This window comes from Ruditapes philippinarum, unplaced genomic scaffold (genome assembly GCF_026571515.1).
Source record: "Ruditapes philippinarum isolate M1 unplaced genomic scaffold, ASM2657151v2 ctg1302_1_1_1_1, whole genome shotgun sequence".
Taxonomy (NCBI): Eukaryota; Metazoa; Mollusca; class Bivalvia; order Venerida; family Veneridae; genus Ruditapes; species Ruditapes philippinarum.
The window spans coordinates 63,320-83,293 of NW_026860081.1; the positions used below are offsets into that span (position 1 = coordinate 63,320).

Here is a 19,974-nt window from a genome sequence, read left to right on the forward strand (position 1 = left end):
TCTGAAAATATGGCAAATTTAACACATAAACTGGATCCAGTGATAACTCAAAAAGTACTGAAAATATATTTATGAAACTTGAAATATGGGTAGATGGCAGTCTGGAGATTATGCACATCTTTTTATTTTCTTCCTATGTTGAAAATTCTGGTTGCTATGGCAACAAATAGCCTGAATTTCAAGATTTCTGATTTAAATTTTTCAGCTTTTTCACTATATGTTCTTTATTTCTTAAGGTGTTTACTTCAAACTTTAAATATAAGTTCCTGGTCATCAACCACATCATATGTGACAAGGTTTATAACTCTAGCACAAAAAATATTAATATTACCTCCCTTGAACTTAGATTTTTTAGGGGAAAAAATGTTGTCTTTTTTAAATAACTTCTTTATTTCCTTATGTATCTACTTCAAACTTCATATATATGTTTCTTATTATCACTCGACATTTTTGAGAAGGTTAAATACTCTAGCAAGACTATTTCCAGAATTATGTCCCCCTTGAACTTAGATTTTTTTCGAGAAACTGGTATTTTCACTCCAACTTCTTCATTCCTTATAGGATTTACTTTAAAATCCCACATCGTAATAATATGACAAGGTTGTATAAACATAATTTCCTTACTAAGCATGGAAACTTAACACATTACTGTGATATAAACAAACTTATTTTATTATGTTTTGTGGTCGATATTTTCAAATACAGACTTCATCCTCAAATTCATTATAAATGGCAATACACAGGAGTGTATGACAATTAAAGAACTTTTTGAGGGACCGGTAGGGGACTACTGTATTGCCCGCAATACTATCAAATGCTTGTTTTACACAGTTTTACATACTTTACAGGTCCTGGTAGGGCAGACAGAGAAGATCATGACGAGCCTGACTTTGCACGACCACTGTCCACAAAAGTTCCTCATGCCAAGAGATTGCCGAGCTCTGCCAGCTCTACCGTGTCAACGGGATCAGCATCGGGAAAGCGGAGTGGTCTCGGAATGTCAAAATCCTCCACTTCTACAGGTGAGTTTGTTCAGTGCCGTTCTTCAGTGCATCTAGAGCCTCCATATTGTTTTGCTAAACACATGTGATGAATGTTTGAATTGTTGGCATGACATCTTCAGTATTTATTCTTCTCCAAATTCTTTCTGTAAAAGATGGAGGATATTGCTTGTCCTTTATTTCTACTGGTTAATTTTGAGATCTATAATGTTAAGCCCATCAGCCTGTAAAGTGAAATGAAATTCAGGATGCAACAGTTTTAGTAAGTCTTTTTCAAATAAAATTAAACCATGCTAGAGTAGTAATGTCAAGAAATCAAGCCTTGAAAGTTAAGGTTTGAACTTTTTCTTTTAATTTATTGTCAGTTGTAATCTGCAATTCGAGGGTTGACTGCAAAACTGTTGTAAGTCCTTTTTTTCATGTAAGTTACTTCAGTTTTACGGTCAACCCTCGATTTCAGTTACCTAGAAGATTGCTTTTGAAATGTTTTAATATATACAAAATTTACTATATTTGATTTGTTAATATAGTAAGAGCTTACACTTTGCTGTGTTTTCAATATATATAGTTCTTCCATATAAACGGAGCAAGTATTTTATGTTCTGTGTTTAGAAAGGATTTTAACAGGATCTTTTTGTTGTTGTTGGAATTCTAATGATTATAACTTCTTTATTCTTTATCAGATTTATTGGGAATGAGATTTAATGGGATTTTGATGTTTAAGAATTTGCAATGAGATTCAGTATAACTAGATCTAAAATATGCACTGGACAGGTTATGTGCTTCTATAACCCCATAGATCAGGGGATAAACTTATGAACGATGGGCCAATTGTTTTAGGTTTTTGGAGGGATAATCATTTTCTAACATTGGAGTATAAACCAAACCTTGTTATGAGCATTTCTAAGGGAAATTGGAAGTGGGGTTTTTATTCTTTAAAGGGGTCATCATGGTGAAAAATTTTCAAAATATGAATGTTAGATATGGGGTACAGGAGAATTTTAGTATGAAAGTTCTTGCTCAGAATATTACCACAACTTTTACTCCCTGCTCTTTAATAGGCATATATGTACAAGTGCATGGTTATTAAAATATAATGAAGGTCAAGGCAAATCCTTAAGGGCAAGGTTCAAAGACCCTTTTTCATTACCGGTTCAACTTAGAAAATTGGCATTGAATACATTGAAAATTGGCAATATAAACTTTTTTATGAATTAATACAAACAGTACATTATGTCCAGTGCATAGACATGTGACTAAATCTTGAGTATGGTAAAAGGTGTTTTTTTTATTAACTTTTAATGTAGTAGTCGAAATACAGAATGCAACATGCAGCTGTTTTTAAATGGGGATTTTATATTTTTGTGTGCATTTTTAACAGCAACTAGACTGTCATTTAGAAGGAAATCAGCTCCTGACTCGACAGGTATTATTGTGCAATATTTCCCAGTCATATGCAAGCTTTCCCTCAATTTTCCTGCAAGCATATACTCTAAAAATACAGTTCTGACATTTGTAAGGTTTTTTATGTTCCCCTGATGGTGAAAATTTCTTCATGTGTATTAAACAAGAATTTGCTTTCCAACATTTGTGTAGTTATCTGGTGAGTCGACTGTTCTGCTGAATTAGTAAAACCCCTAACCTTCTAATTTTTATGCCCCCAGGCAGGTAGTAATTGAACTATCTGTCTGTCCATCTGTCCGCCTGTCTGCCTAAGCTTACAATTGGATACTTATGTGACTAGGAACAAAATGTAACTGTACTTTCTCTTTTACATTAACCATTCTGTAAGGCTATTATGTGGCTATATTTCTTAATGTTCAAATTTGTTTCTGACCTAGCATTGACTTGCAGTTTGCAGTCTATGAAGGGAATTTTGAAATGTGTAAAAAAAGAAAGCACCATAAATGAATATTATTACATTATACAGAGTAATTCCTTTCCCCTATCTGTACAATAACACCCTATAGAACAGTAAGTCACCGCTGTCTGCTTCGCTTATCTTCACAATAGGGTATCCCCAAACAGTATGACACAGTAAATTAACTTACCAAATCTTCACAATAGGGTTCCCCAGAACAGTACATCACTGTTAATTATCCCCCGCCGATGGAATCGGGAGGGGGATATAGTTTTGGCGTTGTCCGTCCGTCCTTCTGTCCGTCCATCCGTTCGTCCGAATTTCGTTTCCGGAGTAGTTCTCTGCAACTAATGGCTGGAATTCAACGAAACTTTATGGGAATGTTGATCAGCATGTGAAGTTGTGCACCTAGGTATTTTCTTCTGGATATTTTTAGAGTTATTGCCCTTGACTTAGTAAACGTCCGAATTTCGTTTCCGGAGTAGTTCTCTGCAACTAATGGCTGGAATTCAACGAAACTTTATGGGAATGTTGATCAGCATGTGAAGTTGTGCACCTAGGTATTTTTGTCTGGATATTTTTAGTATTTTTAGAGTAATTGCCCTTGACTTAGTAAAACGTCCGAATTTCGTTTCCGGAGTAGTTCTTTGCAACTAATGGCTGGAATTCAACGAAACTTTATGGGAATGTTGATCAGCATGTGAAGTTGTGCACCTGGGTATTTTCGTCTGGATATTTTTAGTATTTTTAGAGTTATTGCCCTTGACTTAGTAAAAAATTTTAATTTTCAACTTGTGTCGCATGTAACTCAAGAAGTATTTGACCTAGAGTCATGAAACTTTACAGGAATGTTGATCAGTATGTGTAGTTGTGCACCTGGGTATTTTCGTCCGGATATTTTTACTATTTTTAGAGTTATGGCCCTTGACTTAGTAAAATTTTGCAATTTTCAACTTGTGTCGCAAGTAACTCAAAAAGTATTTGACCTAAAGTCATGATACTTTACAGGAATGTTGATCAGCATGTGTAGTTGTGCACCTGGGTATTTTCGTCTGGATTTATTTAGTATTTTTAGAGTTATTGCCCTTGACTTAGAAAATGTTTGCAATTTTCAACATGTGTCGCATGTAACTCAAAAAGGATTTGACATAGAGTCATTAAACCTTATTGGAAAGTTGCTCAGCATATTTAGTTTGTTCCTGGGGTTTCGCTTGTGGATTTACCCAGTATTTGTAAAGTTATTTCCCTTGACTTAGTAAAAACTGTTTCATTATGTTGTTATTTGATCCTTAAGTGCTTGAGTTAGAATCGACCAACTTTACAGGAATAATGATCAACATCACTAAATTACAGGAATAATGATTCACCTCACTGTGAAGCTATGAACCTGGGACTTTGCATGTGGATTTTTTTCAGTTTTGTTAGAGTTATTGCCCTTGAACTACAGTAGTTTAAATTTGCAATTTTCAACTTGGGGTTTGCTTGGGGATATATTCAGTATTTGTAAAGTTCTTGCCCTTTACTTAGTAAAAAGATTTTTAGTTTTTAAAATTTTTTGACCTAGAGTCATAAGATTGACAGAAAAGTGGCGCGGTGGGGGCACCTGTGTCCTATGGACACATTTCTAGTTTTTATTAAAGAAGAATTAAAATGATTTGTTACAATAACATTTAAAAATATTTGAAAATTGTGAGATCCCTTCTTGATGCCTTGAAAATGGCAATAAAGTCTGGAGATTAAGATGTTTTTACATCTAGGTGAGCTATTGTGATCCCCCACCGTCCGTCGTCGTGCGTCGTCAGCAATTTCTTTAAACAACATCTCCTCAGAAACAAATGACTGCACAGCAACCAAACTTTATAGGAATGATCCTAGGGTGGTCCCCTGCAAAAGTTGATCAAATGGTTCCGGTCTGTTGCATAAGTAGGTCACAGGGCCAGAAAAGGAGTTTCAAAAATGCAAAATTAAAAAATCTTGTCTGAAAGTAGAAGGCCTAGAGCTTTGATATTTGGTATATGATATAACCTATAGGTCCTCTACCAAAATTGTTCAAATTTTAGCCCTGGGGTCAAAATTGGCCCCACTCCAGGGGGTCATAGATTTACCTTATATGTATATAGTGAAAACTTCTTCTTGTTTGAAGGTACAAGGCTTCAAGTTCAAAGAATATTACAGTTTATGCCATGATTAATATATAAATAAAGCCTTATGTCTTCAGTTGTTGTGTTAATAATAACCAGTACTCGGCGGGGGATATAATTTCAACAAATTTGCTTGTTTGCTTCCTCAATCTGCACAGTACATCATCCCCAATCTGCACACAAGGAGGCCCCAGAACAGTATATCCTTGAAAAATTGCTTCCCCTATCTGCACAGTAGGATTCCCCAGAACAGTACATCACTGTAAAATTTGCTTCCCCTATCTCCAGAAGCATACCCCAGAACAGAACATCACTGTAAAATTTGTGCCCCCTCTCTGCACAATAGGATTCCCCAGAACAGAAGTTCCTGCAGATTCATGACTGACTGCACAATAGGAAATTACAGAGCATTTACTTCCCTGATAATCCCTTACCATATCTACTGTTTTCAGTATGTTTATGGAATGTTTAAATGTGTAATTAGGGTGTGTACTACAACTCTAGGGCAGCATTTTGTTGTTCATGCAGTGTCTTCATAGTGACTGAAAGGACGTCGTGAAAACGTTATAGTCATGTTAAGAACTGCCTGCAAACGCATTAGGAGCACTATAGAATCATCAATTATATATGTCAAACATTTTATATGCAATCAAATGTCGACTGTGCTCAGCTTAAGTACTTTCTTAGAATTAACTTGCAATGGGTTTCTTCTTGGATTATGGGGTCCCTAGGGTGTTCCAAGTCCTGGACACACTAAGAACACGGTGGCTTAGCATACTGAGGCAATAATCAGGACCTCACAGCAGCTTGAATTGTTCACAACACGACCTTACAGTGTTTCCACCATGTCCTAGTTGGCCCTTGTGAAATATTATGGTACAAATTATGGTTTGGGGGGAGATGTGGGTATTACAGAACATCAAGTCCCTGTGAATCCCTTACTTACATATTACAGAACATTTATGTCCCTGCCCTGACTTCTCTGTGCAGAATAGATAATGCGTCTTATAATAATTATGAATCTTATAACGAGATTCTAAGATGTCCCTCTATTTATCTAAAATTTAATAAAATTGTTTTTAATGTAAAAATATATACATGTATTTCAGAGTATATGCTTCATTTCGTCAAACACAGTAGAAAAAAATATTTCAAATGCTTGCTTTAAATTTCATTGTATTTTTTACACTAAGTGTTGTCTTTTAGATAGGACAATCGGATATGATAAAGTTTACCATAACTTATGTTGACTGTAACTTAAGGAATAATTTACTGTTACAGGTATAACTAAATTTTAGGACTGAAAGAAATAAACTGCATAGTAGAATTGTGCAAGAATTTTAGCTTAATTAAGTAGTGCATTTTTTGCTCAGCTTAATTGCTTGAAATATACAGTATATACAGGACAATTAGTAAAATAACTCTACTCTAGTTTAAAAAAATAACAGTTTTAGACAGTTTAGAATCTGATATAGTTTGGAGATATGGTAATCAACAAATTGATGCTTTTTAAGTATACATAATTTTTATAAAAAAAAAAAAATTACATTTTTTTACAAGAAAAATAATTTAGTCTTTTTTTACCCATCACTGACTTTAAGGCTTTACATTGCGGCATACACTGTATTGCTAAATAAAAAAAAAAGTGATTTTTTTTAACCTTTGCTGAAGTCTTGGTAGAAAACAGTATTTTTAGAATGTTACATTTTTTACTTTTTATTCTACTACACAAAGTGGGATGAGTTGTATTGTGGGGAAATAGTCAGTTGGGGAAATCATGTTATATTTTATCTTTAATTGTCATTTGGAAAATAGTAATTATTCAATTAAGTTATTGTTTTAATACAAATATATCTGTATATGATAATTCAATCAAATTTATTGAATTGAAACAAAATTTTAAATCCCACAGTTTAAATATACAGCGTAGACAAGCTCCAATTGGCTGCTCATTATTATGATATATCTCCTGAAACCTCCTTACATTTACAATGAGCAAGACAAATTCATAGTAGGAAAAGTCCAAGATACAAATTTAGTGGTGACAGGGTGTAGGGTTTCGGGGTATTTTTTTCATTAATAACATTGTTTATATTTTTTATTTGTTGTAAATCATGTAGTTTTTAGATTGTTGTGATAAATATTTTTATCTACATGTATATGTATCACATTGTCAATGTTTATGTTTAAGAACTTTTTAGTATAGAATATATTATATTTTGCTTTCTCATTGTTTTAATGATGAGCAAAATTAATGCTAATTTCTTTAAAAAAAAAAAGAAAGAAAAAAAATAGATATGTTTTAATACTCTCTTCATATAACATGTACTGAAAGCATAGCCTCCTGCTATTGAGTTATTAAACATGTGTCTCCAAAATGTTCCGCTGAAAATGATACATTTTAGAGGACTGATTTCTTCAATTGTTTAGAAATTCAATGTTTTAATGTTAGTAATTATATTGTTTTCTTCTTGTCTTTGTATAGGTGGTGGCGCTGGGGCAGTTGATGAGGAATTTTTCATCCGATCATTTGAAGATGTACAGAAAGTACAGGTATAAAATTGTTTTAACTTTTTGAATTGTAGCAGGAATGACTTGCATAGGCTACCAAGGAATAATGCCTAACAGACCTGCACACCCATTAAATCTCATCATTCTCTATTCTGTGTAAAGATGTAATGCTAGTGTTCATCTTGTGATATTACACTCATGGTACAATTTGTATCCCTGTACACATCTGAAGACAAAAGAAAGAAAAAAATTACAAATACATTACTTCATAGTATCCATTCTATGAAAACTGTAAATTGAAGATAAGACTTAAACAAAATAGTCACTTTTCTCTTTTTAGCTTGTCTGTTTTGAAAAAAAAAGTTGAGCGACTGTGATTGCTACGTTTTCGTCCTGAAAAAACTTTGATATTGCCCATAATTTAAACATTTCAAAAGTTATCAACAAAAAACTTAGCATACTTGCTTATTTTGAAAAGGTGTAGTTGCTAGACAAAGGGACATAATTCTGGAAGCTTTATTTTTGGTGTTATGCCCCATTTTACGTAGAATTTTTGTCAAATGTGTTTATTTTAACACACAAGCATTAACACTGCATGTTGTCCATATATATTTAGTTAGACCCCATTTTACAATTTTTACAAAGAAATATTTTTTTAGTGTCAAGGTATTGTCTACATTCATGTTTTCTGAATGTTTACCGAATGTTTCATAGTTTTAGGAAATTATCACAGTATTCTTTGTGTTTCAGATGTTTTCTGCAAGGGATCTTACTGATCAACTAAATAAATGTAAAGATACTTTAGCGGATACAAACATAGCTTGGGAAAAACGGGTAGATGCTGTAAGTATTTTACAATAACTGAAATTACACTTAATATTTGACAAATTGTAAATTGTATTTTATCAACTGATTATGGTTGCTTAGAAGTTAAGGATGCCATTGTCATATCAGAGCTATCCATGGTGAGCCATCCAGTAAGCTCAATAGAGTGATGGACTGTGAATTGGGCGGCCCTTGTTCAATTCCCAAAGGGTGTAGGTTACTTTCGTTGTGATTTACATGAAATCCTTCCTAAAGTCATTCTCACTGTACCTCCTCTCTGGCATGTACAGAAGTTATCAGTTCCTTGCGTAAGTGAAGGCAACTAGTACTGGTAAACTACTTGACAGCCAGCCCAGGAACGATGCGGTAGCTGATCTGTGCTCTGGTAAATTCAATGTGGCTTACTGCCATGATCCAGAGTGAAAACTACCTACACCACCACCAACACCATATCAGAGCTATTGGTATTAGCTTTTTCCATGATAATGAATTGTTTCATGTGAGGGAGCTGTTATTCTACAGCTTCTAATGGCACAATAACAAAGTTATCCAAGTTGGTTACAGAAAGTCGTTGGTTCTACTCTGTGCCTGTTGTGCCTGAAATAATCTGATCATAATAGGGTCTTTAAAAAAACCAACTTTGTCATACTTTGGTATTTTGACAAACCTGTTTCTGTTAAACAAACTTAACAGTAAACATAAAACAAAATGTACATTAAAAGCAAATGTGGTGGTTATTTTATTTTTCAGCTGAAGGTATTACGGGGTGTAATGGTTGCCGGGGCACCAGAATATGATGATTTTTATCCATTTTTGAGGGTTCTAGAGCCCTGCTTTATGAACTCTGTAAAGGACTTGAGGTCTCAGGTTGTACGAGAAGGCTGTATCACAATAGGGTATGTATAGGGTATAATTATATTCTGCACAATGAAACAAAATAATTGATCTACCATTTGCTTAACCTTAAGCCTGCCTGCAGAAACTTATTCTAAACATACAACTAGTCCAGACCAAGATCAGCTGGTAAACGGTGCAGTCTTATCATGGTCTGCACTGTTCACTTTTAAATCAGTACTCAGTACTGCAAAAATTTTCCGTACAAAAGATGAATGGTTTTGTCCATGATAAAAAAATGTACAAGTCCATGTAAGATATCAAGCATGGTAAAGGTTAATGGTCTCTAAAATTTTGTTTTAACTAAGGTCTGTTCTTTCTGCCATCACACTTACAGTTTCTTGTAGCACCTTTATTTATTGACATATAATTTACATATTATATTAAGGTATTTTCAGTAGACCTTGACTGGGTGGGATTTGGTCAAAAGTCTGAAATTTAATTTTACTTACAATCTTATTAGTTATTTGCTGTGATTTTTAGCTCACCTGTCACAAAGTGACATTGTGAGCTTTGTTGATCGCTTTTTGCCCGGCGTCGGTCCGTCCAGCATCCGTCCGTAAACTTTTACTTTAAACGACATCTCCTCATAAACCGCTAAATCAATTTCATCCAAACTTCACATAAATGTTCCTTTGGAAGTCAACTTTTAATATACATGTATATATATATATATATATATATATATTGTATAAAGTAAAAACTTAAAAATCTTCTTTTAAAAACCACAAAGAGCTAGAGCTAAGATATATAGCATGAAACATCTTCTAATGGGTGTCTACCAAGTTTGTTCAAATACTGGCCCTTGGAGTAAAATTGGCCACTCCCCAGGGGTCATTGATTTTCCTTACATGTGTATAGTAAAAACTTAAAAAATCTTCTTATAAAAAACCCAAAGAGCTAGAGTTTAGATACAAAGCATGAAATATCTTCTAGTAAGTGTCTACCAAGTTTGTTCAAAAGAAGCCCTGGGGTCAAAAATGACCCCTCCCAGATGGGAAGGGTCTTTGCTTTTCACTATATGTTTATAGTAAAAACTTAAAAATTTTCTTATAAAAAACCAAAAGAGCTAGAGCTTAGATATTTATCATGAAACATCTTCTAATGGGTGTCTACCAAGTTTGTTCAAATAAAAGCCCCTGGTTTAAAATTGGCCTTGGCCGAGGGGCCTATATACAGGTGAGGGATTTCAGGGCCATCATGGCCCTCTTGCTAGCTATGGAGGAGCATCTATCACTGTTTGACAATATTCTTGTTAAGTTCTTTGAAAATTATGACCATGTCAAAAAAAAAATTAAAATCATGTTGTACATACAATACTTTACATATTGGATAAGTTAGCATATATAAGATTGAATTAGAGAATTAAATATGATTTTGGAACAATACTGACTTAAAAAGGTCCTTTTTGTTTCAACTGTTCCTAATAAAGCCTTCAAAATATTTAAGCTGCATGCCAAATCATACTTGACAAAAATTACGGAGATTTTAAGAAAAGTAAAAAGATTCAAGATTAATGTAAAAAATGTCATGTTATTTGCCATTTATGACCAATTTTGCAGTATTTTTCACTATCTTTCTATTGCATTACTAACACAGTCTTTCTACTGGGTTACTAACACAGTAAGGGTAAATTTTGCATATTTTGAGCTCTTTTTGGTAATTTTCATGGTCTGTTAGTGCAGTTTGCAATTTGAAAATTATTCACTTTGTTCAATTCACAATATTTTACTTTTTAACACATTTTCAAAATTTTCATGAAAATTAGAATGAAACTGGAATTATGATTTGATGCGATGCTCTAATCATCATGTTATTATTACAGGTATTATTCACAGCGACTGGGCAACAAATTTGATCATAGTGCCGAGACATTGTTACCAGTCCTCATCAACCTTATTCCAAATAGTGCCAAAATAATGTCAACATCCGGGATCACGTGCATAAGGTTCATTTTACAGGTAATTCATAATCATGATCAATATATATATATATATAAATATATTATAATTATACTTATAGATATCAGCAGTACAGTCTAACCTGCCTTAGGGACTCTCTGTTTTATGACATTTTGTCTGTGACGACATTAACTTTCCGTTGATATATTACTCTATATTCCATCTGAATAATACAACCTATGTTACCTTAACTTAATGACTTTTTTATGCACTAAGTGACCTTAATGATCCCAAAGAGAATTTTCAGACTGTTCATAGTGATTTTGTTATAACAAGTTTCCAAAATCTGTGTGCCATTATCAATATCTGTAGCAAGTGTGCTAACTTTCACATTTTAACAGCGATTTAATGTACATGCTCTTCTAATATGCAAATGTGATTGCATGAAAAAATGTGCATTAGCACTTTTTGTGTCGCCTTGAAAAGGCGACATATAGGGGTTACTTTTGTCGGCGGCGTCGTCATTGTCGGTGTGGTTGTCGACGTCGGTGTCGGCGTTCCCTAAAGCTTGTCCAGAGCATTACTCAGTCACTATAAGTCTGATTGACTTCAAACTTGGTATGCATGCTTCTTTCAATAACCTGAAGTGCAGTGCATAAGGACCGGTACTATGCAGTTCTTAATTTTTAAGTTATTGCACTTTTTGTTAATTTTCATACTTTAATTTTGTCCAGGCCATTTCTCTTCAACTAAAAAAGCTATGGACTTGAAACTTCATAGGATGATAGATCTCATTAAGAAGAAGTGCAGTGCACAAGAACCAGTACTCTGCACTTCCTAATTTTTGAGTTATTGCCCTTTGTTAATTTTCATACTTTATTTTTGTCCGGGCCATTTCTCCTAATGTATAAAAGCCATGGACTTGAAACTTCATAGGATGATAGGTCTCATTAAGAAGAAGTGCAGTGCACAAGAACTGGTACTCTGCATTTTTTATTTTTTGAGTTATGGCCCTTTGTTAATTTTCATACTTGATTTTTGTCCAGGCCATTTCTCTGAAAGTATAAAAGTTATGGACTTGAAACTTCATAGGATGATAGATCTCATTAAAAAGAAGTGCAGTGCATAAGAACTGATACCCTGCATTTCTTATTTTTGAGTTAATGCCCTTTGTTGATTTTCTTACTTTATTTTTGTCCTGGTCATTTCTCCTCAAGTATGAAAGCTATGGACTTGAAACATCATAGAATGATAGATCTTATTGATAAGAAGTGCAGTGTACAGAAACTGCTGCTCTGCACTTATTATTTTTTTAGTTATTGCCCTTTGTTATTTTTCATATTTCATTTTTGTCCTGGCCATTTCCCCTAAACTACATTCTTCACAAGGCGACACATCCGACTCGCGGAGTTCTAGTTTTGCATAAAAGTATTTGTCTTAATCTGTAATTCCTTTGACTCTTATCCCGATTCTCGATATCAGAGAAATTACAATAGTCGTCTTTCAGTCTAAATATAAATGCCAATGTAATAACTTTAAAAAAAGTCAAACATAGCATTTCTTTTTCTAAATTTAAAGACATTGCTAAATGATAAATGGAAACCCTATGTTATATTCTATATATGAATTGACCTTTCATAAAAAGGTCTCAGGCCTTGTAACAATGCCACTAAGTTTGGTAAATATTTCAGACCTTCAAGAATATTGATTGAAAATGATGTGTGTCTTATATTTCAGTATACATTTGCATCACGACTCATTCCAGTCATTACTAATAATATGTCATCCAAGGCCAGTATCATAAGAAGGTAGGTAACAATATTTATTTATTTATAGGTTAATTAAACAAATAGTAAACTGCTCATTACAATCTGTCCTGCAAAATCATTATTATTCGTGGGGTACTAATTTTCATGGATAGGTCCATCCATTATTTTAAGATCCAATGAAATTTCATTTTGTCTACTTTAAGATGATTTTGCATCACATTATGTACATTTTACCTTTTGTAAAAGTAAACTGTCAACGAATTCAAGAACCCACTAAGATATTTTTTTTGTGACTACACAATTGCCATGGTTCGTAAAATTTATTTGTAACACTAGTACATCATAATGATACTTTAGTTTGTTAAAGCTACAAATGTTCATGTGACTCCTTCTTGGCTAAAAATATTTGCAGGAATATACCTATCGCGAAAAGCACTAACTTAAAAAATGTGCGAAATAATTTTCTATACATACAGTAACCAGGAAAGCCTTTTAAGTGGATTCATGACCGAGATGTGACCAAAAATGTTGATAATCAGTGAAAAAAACAGAAAAACAAACAATTCAAGACACTTGAATGTGAAATATGTTCTTTAAATTTGTATAAGACATTTTCAAGCTTGTTTCTGAGACTACGTTTTATGCATGTGAGGAAATGGAGAAGCTGAAACCTTCCATTTCTTCTTTGAGAGTGTCACTGTCACCATTAAGCCATGACTTTTCTGTTGAGTTTTGTTTAATGGAGAGTTTCGTAACCATTTTTAAGCTACCTTCAGCTTTTATTGTCTGTTTGTCAAACAATTCTGTGTTGTTTCAAACTAAGTATTCTGTAATTTATTTTGGGAAAATGCATCATATTACTTTTAAGCATTCTTCAGAACAGCGTCCAGAGAGCTATTTGTAACCCATTACTGACTACTTATCCTTTATTATTAATAATAAAATACACATTATAAAAACAAACAAGCAAAAGTGTTTTTGTCGTACACAGTTTACCCTTTTCAGAATATGAACAAAGTTTACACGAGATACACTGTTTTATAAAATATAATATGTGTATGTATTTCTATTGCAGAATGAGTTGTGAGTTCCTGAACCAGATTTTACACACCTGGCCAACACATATACTAGAAAAACATATTGCCATATTACAAGAATCCATTAAAAAGGGTATAAGTGATGCAGATTCTGATGCTCGATCATTTGCCAGAAAGTAAGTCTACTCCCTCTTCTGAATTTATATGTCCATGGTGATTTATCGCAAGCTTGAACAACCAGTATAAGGTCAGCTACCAACGGTGATAGTTTTGACTAGTCTTTTAGTCTCTATACTGTTGGACAGTTCTATTCAGCATGACAATGTTTTACATTATGTACTGTTAGACAATCTGTTTTTTACAAGATGAACAAAAATCCCATCATTACATAAGGTGAACAAAGATGTCCTCATTAAAGTAACCCATTCGGAACTTCCTCGGCTATTATCTATAATAACCTCGGAAACAATACGGATTGAAAGTAGTTCTACCACGTGGTCTCAGATGTAAACATAAACAGAGAGATGTAAAACGAATGTACATATATTTGACATCTTATGTCTGTTCCGGTACTCTTTTGCTTGAAAATATGTCTGACAACAATTTGTAATTCAAATATGCCCACTGATGTTCAATTTTAAACAAGTCCGACTAAATGTCAACAGGTTGGTTTTTTGTACTTTCGGTTTCTACAACCATAATAATAAATATATAAATAATGTATTGTTTGCTTTTGTACCTATGAATTCATTTATTTTAGGTGGACCTTTACAACATATATTGGAAATAAACTTGTCAACAACTCCCAGCATTAAATTACTATTTGTTTACATGTTTAGTTTCTTAGCGTAGGTTAGACCAAAATATCGCATCCGTTCTGTGTATTCATACTATTGTGTTCGAGGTCCTTATCCGAAGAGTGACGGAAAGGGCCGAGTAGTTGCGATTGTAAAGTAACCCTTCAAAAGTTACTTCCCTTTGTTTTCTTTACTTGTCAATGTAAGAGATTTTTATAAATATAAAATAAATGAATAATGTTTCAATATCCTTCATGTTTAAAGTAACCTCCCCTTTCTATTGGTAATTTGGTTAGAACATTTTATATAATTCATGTTAAGAGTAACCATTCTTTCCTTTTTTCACAGGTCTTTCTGGGGGTTTGCTGAACATTTCAAAGATCAAGCCGATGCATTGTTAAATCATCTAGATCCAGCTAAACAGAAGGCTTTACAAGGTGAACTTAGTAATTCCTCCAGTAGTAACTCTCTCAACAGTGGTGAACGCCTAACTGCAGGGAGGGTGCGGGCACGCTCAGCTAGTCAGGACAGGGGATACGAGACCAGTACTTTAGGGTAATATAATTTTTTTACTCATATTTTTTCTTACATACTTATTTGTCCGTTTGCTTAGCTCAAAAGAAAGAGCATGGGAATTATAATCCAGGGGTTCTGGTTAAAATCCTCAGGTGTTGGGAAATTAATCCACGTCAATTGATACCAGATGAGCGACAATTGATCACCAACATTTAAGCCTAATGGTCATTTATCTCTCGTGGGGTTAGTAGTCAGTCACTTGCTGAGAAATTTGTATTACTGGTTAAAGTTATCAAGGAGAGCCGGGAAGATAGACTGGAACACCTGTGGAGATATGACGAACAATATGTTTAAATTGGCGTTTAGCATCAAGCTAACAATTGTTTATTTACTATTTGAGCCGCATCACGACAAAACCAACATAGTGGATTTGCGACCAGCATGGATCCAGACCAGCCTGCGCATCCTCTATTACAAGTAGAGAAACTGATAGCGAACAGCATGGATCCTGATCAGACTGCGCGGATGCGCAGGCTGGTCTGGATCCATGCTGGTCGCAAACCCACTATGTTGGTTTTGTCGTGACGCGGCTCATTTAATGATTCACATTCTCTCTTGTTCAAAGTAAGAAAAACATAAGCACTTTAAAGTACTACCTGAGTCACAAATTTTAATTGAAAAGTTTTAGAATAACATTATATTAACTTTTGGAAAAACATTTTTATCATAATATTTGTATGATTTTTGTCTTAGTTTCTATGGCAACACCATTATTATAAATTGAACATGTAGTAATTTATTTTGGGATCGTGATTTATGTAACTGTACATTTACTTTCATCAAAGCTTCCAGATATGTGTGAATTTCTATGAAAATGTACAAACAATTCCCATAGTAAAATGGTTGGGCCAAAAATAAATTATGTTTGTTTCCCCTTCCCGACCCATTAAAATTAGGGTTGGGAAGGTAGGTAGGAAAATTATTTTTTTTATATGTGCATAATAATAATCTGCATATATGTATAATGAACTATTAAAATTAATTTATTAAGTGCAATAGTATATGTACATGCATTACCATATTCACATCTGACATATGCAACAATTTATTAACTATGCTAGCTGTCTAAAATATCAGATTAGATTGTACCTATTGTACTCTGAAAGAAAAAAAATACTTTCATCCCCTAAGAACCTGAAAAAATCTTTTATGTAGGGTATATTTAGTAACATTTGTTGGGTAGGTAGGGAAGGGGAAACAAATTAAATTTTATTTTAGGCCTTGTCATTGTGCAAATATTGTGATTTAATACCCATCTTATCTAAGTATAATAATATTAAAAACAAAGTTTGCACTCTTGAATTTCAATGTTTTCTTAATTTTATTTTATTTCTTCCTTTTTCAGGCGTGTAAATAAGAAAAGTCATCAAAGGTTCCGTTCAGCTCGAAGCGATACAGGGGGAGGTAATTGTGATTTCTTTGTTTTGTAATGATTAATAACAAAGGTTGACTTCAGTCATCACCAGTAGCTGAACGTTAACATACACTGAAATTTTCTACTGTTTTTATATTACTATAATGTAGTAAACATTTTCAGAACATTTATGTCATAACTAATTAGAAAGTAGCATTCTGCTAAGAATGTATTTTTTGTAACTTCAGCTTAAAAAAGAAAAAAAGATAAGAACAAAAATGATCTATATACTTTTCATAATAGTAGCTATGATAGTATAACATATGTGGAATTTTGATTCTTATCATATTTTTTGAGATTTCATTTTGTGAAATGTTTCATTGTAGGAGTATTTATTTTCTAACCTATCTATTATTACTATGCAGGAAAGAATTCTTTGATGTCTAAAAGTTGGTCAAAAGGTGTAATTTTATGATATCTTATACAAGAATTTAGGCACATTTCATTGAAATATTATAATAGCAACTTTTTAATATAAAAGCACCTTTTTTCAATGTTTATAAAAATACCATAGCTGCAATTTGAATATAGCACCCTTTGAAATTAGTTAAAATATTATAGCCACAGTTTTTACATTAAAGCACTTTTTATTACACCATGTTAAGGTGCTACAATGTCTGTTAAGAACTGCATTTTTTAATTGCAGTCCATTGAACACACAGGCAAAATAATTGATTTGCCTTTATTACCCAGCATAGAGTATGGTCAACATGTTTAGTAATATGATTTGACCAGACTTGCTACTGTGTGGTGCTTGATTTAAACATTTTAATATCAGATTTTCTTCCCTCATTAGTTTTAATTCAATATTATGACAGCTGTACTTTGCTGGCACACATAACCCTTAACCTGAATAATCTCTGCAATAAATTCCCTCTGCTAGAATATGGAGCAGTCCGTTCAAAGTTTTAAGGTATTTCAATAATTTATCAAAGTACAAAAAATGAGCTTGGAACAGTATAAAGCATAGTCAGTCCTCACATAATTATGTACATTGTGAAATGTCTCATTTACTGGTGGCAAAAGCTAATCACTTTAGGATAACATTAATGTACCTTCTCATGGGCAAGTTAAAGTTTAAAGTCCAAAAGTTACAGCTTGTTTATATATGATTTATACAGAAATGTAATGACTTTTGTCCCATCAGGCTAGAATAAGCAGATAACTATAATAGATATTGATTGAAGAAATGGATTTCAGTTGAATGTTGCCCTGATCAGCTCAGAATTGTTGTTTTGACCATTGGTTGTCTGATAATTCTAATAATCAGTTTTATTTTGCAGGGTCTTGTTATAATATTGATATTAGATATATATTTTTTTGAGATTGAATGCTGGCATGTGGAATGCCCATGCATGATAATAATTGTTCATAAAGTTTTTGGTACATACGTGTGTTTGACAAGTTCAATTATTTTTTGGTATTTTTTTCCCCAATGAAAGTTTTATCATTTTCTGCAATCTTAACAGATTACTTTCAACTGAACTTTAGATTTATTCTGTAGTATATATACTTCATACCTTCCTTTGTGAATATTTCACTTTCTAAGAGAATAGGTTTTTAATATAAATGAATAGTAAATTTATTGTCAGTGCATCATTCAGCGTTTGGTAAGTTTTTAAGGTTAGATTAAGTTTTTAATATTGGATATATTTATGCTTGAATATTCTAAAATCATGTTCCCTGTTTATCAAAAATAAAACTGTATGTCAAGTTTAGATCAGATCTACATTTCATCATAATAAGATCTGAACTTTAAGTCAGATTGGGAAACATTGATTGATATTAATGATGTAATAATCTGTATACAATATGTGACACAAACAATCCACCAACCAACCTATCAGATAATCATTCTATTGATTAATGTTCATCCTTGAATATTTCCCTTGTACCCACTTTGATGTGATAAACTTTTGGAAAAACTGAAGAAATTGGTTACTAATAAAACCATCCTATGTTAAACTATTCTCCAGAGACCACCACTTGGCTTTGCAATAAAGATATTTAGGAAAATACTATTAATTGAAACTTTTTACTTAAAATGACTATGATATGTTATAAAGATTGTTGATCGGTTATAATTGTGGTCAAGTATAAAGAGATATACACGTGTCCATTTGTCACGATGTTCCACTGTCCAGCTGTCACGGTGTTCATCCATAGACTGACAAAAGAGTGGAATGTTGGGGCATCTGTTTCTAGTTGGTTTTATGAATGCTGCATGTTTTTGAAGAAATAATCTCTTACTATGTGACTTTTCTAGCCATAGCTGGCAGAAACCCTGTCAGTTGCGAAAATCACAGGAATCAAATAATTTTCCAAAGAGCATCAAGGTTAATAGATTCTGTTTTATTACAATGTAGGCTATAGAAGATACAGAAGATGATAAAAATGGTTGAATTTTCCAAATATGTGATAAATGTTTGATATTACTTAGATCAGCATGCATACTACACATGCATTACTAGAACAGGGGAGACACTCAAACATGTTTCGTTGACCACCTCAAAATATATTAAACAACAGTGGCAAAAAAAAAAACCAACAAAAAAAACCTGTTGTTGTCATAATGCATTATTTAAGAAGGTTTTTTTTTACATGAATAACACTTTTTTTTTACATGAGTAGCATTACTTTTTACATGAAATACTCTAGGTATGTTTGCTATATTCAATTTCTGTAAAAAAATATTAAAGAAAATTGATAGAAAGAAGCATTATATATATTTTGAGTTGGTTAACAGTTATGTTTGGGACTGGTTGTCTAAAATCATCCATTAGGATGCATGAAGAGTGCAAGCTGTCATTAAATGATCTTACTAATTGATAAACTTGAACATATTTTATTTAGATATCTATATACTCTTAAATGTTCCTAATACGAATATTCTTGTGACTACTGTGAATTTTAGCATTTTGATTGTGTTAACAATGAACAGTTGCAGAGGATATTGTGATACAAATTCATCAAATTCAGTTGGGCAAGACTTTAACCATCATCCTGATGAATTCATATACTTGATTTGCCCAGCATTGAATTGAGAACAGTCAAATCAATGGTCAACAGATTTCGATATAAAAATACAAAAGTAACCAATAATACAGAGCCTTGTGAGACTGCAGGGTTGTTTGGGCTGGCAAAGGCTGGCCAGGTTCAGATCGTACAGGTGATGGGTTAAGCAATAAACAAATTTTTCCTGCTGATTGCTTTGATGTCCCTGTGATAATCATTATCCTGTGTGAAT

The 19,974-nt window shown here is 33.1% G+C and overlaps 1 protein-coding gene across 1 annotated transcript in view; it reads left to right on the plus strand.

Moving 5' to 3' along the window:
• Positions 1 to 19,974, plus strand: part of LOC132758784 (CLIP-associating protein 1-like) — a 140,320-nt gene that overhangs the window by 58,867 nt on the left and 61,479 nt on the right. Inside the window, exons 10-19 of the mRNA XM_060750481.1 lie at positions 849 to 1,022; positions 2,383 to 2,427; positions 7,489 to 7,556; positions 8,265 to 8,357; positions 9,090 to 9,235; positions 11,059 to 11,194; positions 12,872 to 12,942; positions 13,979 to 14,116; positions 15,086 to 15,292; positions 16,659 to 16,717. Of these exons, the coding sequence (XP_060606464.1) occupies positions 849 to 1,022; positions 2,383 to 2,427; positions 7,489 to 7,556; positions 8,265 to 8,357; positions 9,090 to 9,235; positions 11,059 to 11,194; positions 12,872 to 12,942; positions 13,979 to 14,116; positions 15,086 to 15,292; positions 16,659 to 16,717 (1,137 nt within the window). The remainder of the gene's footprint in view (positions 1 to 848; positions 1,023 to 2,382; positions 2,428 to 7,488; positions 7,557 to 8,264; positions 8,358 to 9,089; positions 9,236 to 11,058; positions 11,195 to 12,871; positions 12,943 to 13,978; positions 14,117 to 15,085; positions 15,293 to 16,658; positions 16,718 to 19,974) is intronic.